Below are 6000 nucleotides of genomic sequence, written 5' to 3'. Positions count from 1 at the left end.
AAGCAGTGAGGTGTATAATACACTTTAGAAAGGCCTAAAAAACAAAAAGTTTGGCACTTCAACTTTAGTAATTAAAAAAAATTCCTCTTTCAGAATATAAATTCATGCATACCTGATGGTATAAATAAAAAATTCTAGAATATCCAAATTAAATTTTCTCTCAGGACTACCAAGATTAAATATTGCATATGAGGAATGCCCCTGGATAGCAGTGTTTGACCAAGGCCAGGATTATGCATCTTTTTTCTTCTGTTAAGTACTTTACAAAACACTGAATTGTCAAAATAAAAACACGAGTTGCAAAGGGAAACATTTTGCTTACAATTCTTATTACATTTTTCGTACCAGTCAGGGCAATCAGTCATATTAAAAATATATAATTTAATTCTCAAATAATAACTTTGTTCATCTTTCTCCTAAAGTACATTGTCAAGAGAATTCAAAGCTGAATATATTCTGTAGGTAATGTACACATGCTGATGGACAGCACAATGTTCTGAAATGAGAGCAGAGATACTATCCTTTTATAAAAATAAACTTGGTCCCAGGAGGAGGAGAAAAAGAGTGAGCAAGAGTGAGCATAAGAAAAAATGCAAAGCATTATGGGAGAATCATTTCAACTGAAGTAAATGCGGCATCTATGACTTTTGGCTGACCACTCAGAGTACCATGTATCTCATAAATCAGTGCTTTGAGTGTCTTCCTCTATAAACACGTTAAATTAACATAACAATAACAATAAAGCAAAAATAACTATACAACAATTAGTCCACTGTTACCAAAAGGGTAACGAGTTCACAAATAATCTATCCCCAAATTTCCAACCACCATGATTTTTAGATTTCTAGTTAGGCCTCCCCTCCCAGATGTTTGCACTCCTGCAAGCTCACCCTCCTTTCCCATATAGAGGGGATCAGTGACATTTACTCTGAAGAGGTTGGTGGGCAACTTTTCCATTTTCCCTCCTGCAATTTGGGTTTATCCCGTAAATTCAAATCTGGGCCAGAGGAAGTCATCTCTTGGGTAGACAATGACGGACCACTCTGCAGGAGATGCTGTTTATGCCTTGTTTTGTACAATATTGTTAAAAAAAAACATGCTTTAATAAATACATAGGTGCCCCTGATTAACCATCCTCCACCAGCTGCATTGCCCAGTATAGCCAAAATCTCTTCACACCCTGTTTGGGTGTAATGCCCATGGTCACTTAGATCTCAAAGCTTCTGGAACGCTGTCTCATCAGGGTGCATGTGGTCTGTCCTACGTGGCAAATGTCCGATGTTTTAAGTACCAACAAGTCCTTTTCCAACTTGCGGGGCCTCCATCTTCACGGATGAAGACAGCTTTTCTTAGCTCCCCTGTGACAACTGGGTTTCACATTTCCTGAAACTGGATCTGTGGAAGGAGTCTCTGAAATTAAGGACGGAGGGAGAACAGAGGTAAGAAGATCAATTAGCCTTTTAAAGAGAGGGAGGGGGGAAAAATCACCCACTAGAGAAGGCTATCAGTCATGGGGAATTCAGTAAATAAGTAAATAAGTGAAGGTTCTGCGATCCCTTCAGGTTCGGCCCTGGGAAGACAGCTGGCAGAAGGCCAACATGAAGGGTCTGGGGAGGTCAAGGACAAGGGCCAGGAGGTGAAGGATGGGAGCAGGACCAATCGCACTCGGTGGGCAGGCCCGCTCCCACCCCTTGGAGGTTCCGCAGCTCACAGAGTGAGCACAGCAGAGCATGCGCTGTCCACCGGGCCCCAGGCCCTATGCTTATCCTCCTTTGCCCGGTTTTTACCTCTTTTGACTCTCAACTCTGAATATAGGCTTGTAGAGTTCTGGAATTTTCCGCTCGATCATTGGCCTGAGGTTCTCTTTCAGCTTGTTGTAGTTCTTTTTGAGTTCCTGCTGATACTCCCTCTGGTCCGCCGTGATGAGACGCTTGTTTTTCTCTACAGCCTCACCGCATCTAGGATGCAAAGACCAGGGTCGGGGGAAAATGAGGTTTTATTTCATAGGAGTTCGAAGTGCTTAGAAATGTGGGCTGCTGACACTATTAACATTTCTTGAGTACCCCTAGGAATGTTTGCAAACTTGATGGCCTGTCAGGATCCCCTGTGGAGCTTTTCAAAATGCAGATTTCTGGGCCCTACCTTAGACTTAACGAATCTAAAGGGCAGCACCCCGGAATCTGTATTTTTGAAAGGTTGCTTAGCTGATGTTGATGCTCTGACTTGCTATGTGCCAGGCACTATTCAAGGAGTTTTACATGCATTATCTGGTTAATTTCCCCAACAAACCCAGAAAGTCAGCGTTTATCTCTATTTTGTCCTTGAAGCTCAGAAATATTAGGTCGCTCGCCCAAGATAACGCCGTGAGGAAGTAGTGGACCCACGATTCAAACTCAGGTCATTGCAGAATGGAGCCTGTTCCACTTACAAAACTCTCTGGGATTTATGGCAACATGACAGGTGGAGCAGATGCCATCCAGCCTCCTCCTGCCAGACAGCATGGAAGTGCTGGGAAAGCACAGCAAAACTTTGTTAAAAGAGAAAGAGAAATCCCAGGTGCCAGGAAGGAAGAAGACACTCAGAGTGAGGGCAGGAGCTGGTGGCATGGCAGCTGTCACAAGGACTGCCCGTTAGGACTTTAAGATTGCATATAGGTCCTGCAGGCTGGGGGAAGGTGGAGTGGTTTCAATGCCCTCACAAGATAAGTGATGCAGCCTTGGCCAGGGCCAAGAGCGCCTCTGGATAGGCCACCTGCATATAGTTCAGAGCCTTGAAAAGCTACTCCATCTAGAAAAAGGGTCTAGAAAAATGCTGAAAATGGTCCAGACAGGTAGAATGGAAGCTTGCTATCAGTTTGGGGCCATTAATGGGAAAGAAAGTCACCCTGAGAAACTGAAATTCTAGGCTTGCACCACATGCGGGTATGAGTTACAAGTTTACATTCCTCTGTTGTGGGTACTCCAAAGTGAGATATTAAAAAAAGGAAAACAGACCAAGATTATTGAAATCCCTAGGGCTCAGACTGAAATAAACGTAAAGTTCTGGAGGAATGCTTTCTCAATCAGGGCCCAGAGACCACCCAGAAAGAGTGACCCTTGCCAAAAATGAGCTCACGAGAAAAAATTACGAACCATAGGAGGAAAACAACACGAGGGAGAACCAATAAATGCAACAAGCAGAAGAATTAGCCAATAAGAATTAGAGATAATAGAACAATGTGCAGACCAAAGTTGATAGAGAGACGTAATCAAAGATACAAAATCCATGATTTAAAAAAATGTGACAGTAAGAGAAGAGAGATCAGGAAAATTTCAGAAAGAACAAAATAGCACTTCTAGAAATTAAAATCTAGTCACTAAAACAAAGAGAAAAATCTCAATGGACAGGTTAAACAAAGTAGACACAACTAGAGAATTTATAAACTTGATGACAGATCTAAGGAAATCACTAAAGAGATATAAAAATTAAAAATATAAAAAAAATGGTTAAGAACCCTGGAGATATCACGGAGATGCCCAACCCACATCTAAAAGAATTTCTAGAGGCTGATCCGGTGGTGCAGTGGTTAAGTTTGCATGCTCTGCCTCAGTGGCCTGGGGTTCACAGGTTTGGATCCCAGGTGCGGACCTGCAGACCACTTGTCAGGCCATGCTGTGGTGGCGTCCCACATACAAAAAATAGAGGAAGATTAGCACAAATGTTAGCTCAGGGACAATCTTCCTCACCAAAAAAAATTTAAAAAATAATAATAAAAAGAAAGACTCTATAAGGGAATGGAAAATGAGTAAGAAGCAATATGCAAAGAGATAGCTGATAATTTTCCAGAATTGAAAACAGACACAAATCCTCTAATCAATGAAAACAGATCTATACCTACCCCCACCATGGCAACACTGCAGGGTGTTAAAGATAAAATCTTTAAAGCTCATTGTGTTTGTCTAACTTGTGGACAGCCTAGTGTTTCCATGGTCTCCCACATAATATGGTATATACCAAAGAAGAAAATTACATTATTTAAACATGATAAAGTTTTGCCTTTTATTTTATACTGTTTTACCCAAGGGAACTTACAAATCAACAAGCCTGGAAGGGACAACATAATAGCTGAAACTTTGCTGATATGCAATAATTAGTAATAATTCTATTGTCTTTCAGATGAATAGGATTCTGGTGATGAATGTGGTTTAAACTGTTTTCCTAGCAGTAGTGCTAGCTTTGGATTAAGTTATGGGACTCACCAGACCTGGTTACCAAATCCTCCCTATTACCACTGGACACATTTTCAGGATGACAGTCAAAGGTGAGGAGAGTGGAACGTGACTATGGGGCAGGGAAAGCTACCTGGCCTAGGCAAAAATAAACCTACGACCACAGCTTCATCACAGAATTACCCTGCTGTAGAAGAAGGACCTGATTTAACTCAGCCAGGAGCTTAACTGGATTTCCACCTATCTTTTAAGTTTGACATTAATTGAAGCAAACTGTAGGATACTTAAGGTTGCCTATCAAACCCTTCAAGGAAGAGGTAGAAGGGGAGACGTACAGCCTTTGAATCCTGAGAAATCTACATCACCCCTTCACATTTTTTATTGCTTCTTAACTAATAGTTCTAAGCTACCACCACATATAAAATAATATCAGTTTCAGGATGACTTCAAGGCCCAGGTTTGTGACACTGGCGGACTACAAGAGGCCTGAAGAAGCTGACTGCTGACTTGGGGATGTCTACTCTGAAAACTTTGGGAGATTAATTAAACTCTCTGTTGTCTCTGTTATCAGAAGCAATAAGAGCTAGCTAGCTTATACTGATTGCTCACTATGCGCCCTAGACTGGGTTAAATGCTCAGAGCCTACCTCATAAGTTATTGTAAAGATTAAGTGAGTTAAACATATAAAATGCTTAGCAGAGTGCTGGCACATAGCTAAAATCTAGAACACATTTTTATTATTATTCCTGATCGGCTCAGTCTGAATGCAGAAACTATTTGTTCACTGTGAGAATGATGGCCTATGAGAGATTTTATATTCCAGTCCCTTGTTTTTCATAGTTGATGAAACTAAGATGAAGGAGGTGAGGTGCCCTGTCCAGAGTCACACTGCAGAGTCAGATGGAAGTCCAGGATCCCGGTACTCCCGGACCAATGTCGCAGTAGCCCCACTGCATCTTATGGTACAAACCTCAGAGAGGCAGACAGTCTCTATATCGAAATCAGATTGTTAAGTCTCTTTCCTTTACAACCTAGTCACTGAGACAAAGAGAAATATCTCAACGGACAGGTTAAACAATCAACTAGATACAACTAGAGAACTCATGAATTATACAACAGATCTAAGGAAATCACTAAAGGGATATATAAGTTAAAAATATGAAAAAAATGGTTAAGAACCCTGGAGATATCATGGCGATGCCCAACCCACAAATAAAACAATCTCTAGGGGCTGGCCTGGTGGCGTAGTGGTTAAGTATGTGCCAGGCCCTATTCTAAGCTCTGTGTATTAACTCATTGTATCCTGACACTAACTCTAAGAAGTAGTTCCCATTATTGTTCCCATTTTACAGTTGGGAAAACTGAGGCTCCATGCCCAAGGTCACACAGCTAATTAAGGCAGAGTAGATAGCTGAACCCAGGCAAGCTGGCTCAAGAGCCCACACTCCTCACCCCAACACCACAAATACTGCCTACGGAGGGCACTGACCTTTCTAGCTAAAATTCAGGCATATGGCCTTGGTCTCGCCCCAATTTGTAGTATTCTGCCTTTCTCAGCTTCATCCTGATAACCTTCTAGCAAGTGTCCACTCAGGGTCCATTGAAAAACATGGCTACTGGAATGAGCGGAGAATCTGACAGAGAGGAATTGCCCCCCCCCCCCCGCCCCCCCCATGACGGGAGTCATGTATATGCTCCAGGCCCTTAAGGTAAGGAAGGCTTATTTGGGAGCCGGACACCAAAGGAATATCTGGCCCCCCCACAGGAAGAGCTGCAGTAGATGTTAGAGTCC

General features: G+C 42.2%; 1 protein-coding gene across 2 annotated transcripts in view; it reads right to left on the bottom strand.

Moving 5' to 3' along the window:
• Positions 1-308: 308 nt before the first annotated feature.
• The window catches only part of DOCK8 (dedicator of cytokinesis 8), a 206102-nt gene continuing 200410 nt past the window's right edge, over positions 309-6000 (bottom strand). For both annotated transcript variants that reach the window (XM_046664172.1, XM_046664173.1), the window contains 2 exons: positions 1788-1958; positions 309-1410 (listed from right to left, as the gene is read on the bottom strand). In XM_046664172.1, the coding sequence (XP_046520128.1) occupies positions 1350-1410; positions 1788-1958 (232 nt within the window). In that variant the 3' untranslated portion in view covers positions 309-1349. The remainder of the gene's footprint in view (positions 1411-1787; positions 1959-6000) is intronic.

Source organism: Equus quagga, chromosome 6 (assembly GCF_021613505.1).
Source record: "Equus quagga isolate Etosha38 chromosome 6, UCLA_HA_Equagga_1.0, whole genome shotgun sequence".
Classification (NCBI taxonomy): Eukaryota; Metazoa; Chordata; class Mammalia; order Perissodactyla; family Equidae; genus Equus; species Equus quagga.
The sequence above is the reverse complement of the archived record's forward strand: the minus strand, read 5'-3'. Positions and strand labels throughout refer to the sequence as shown.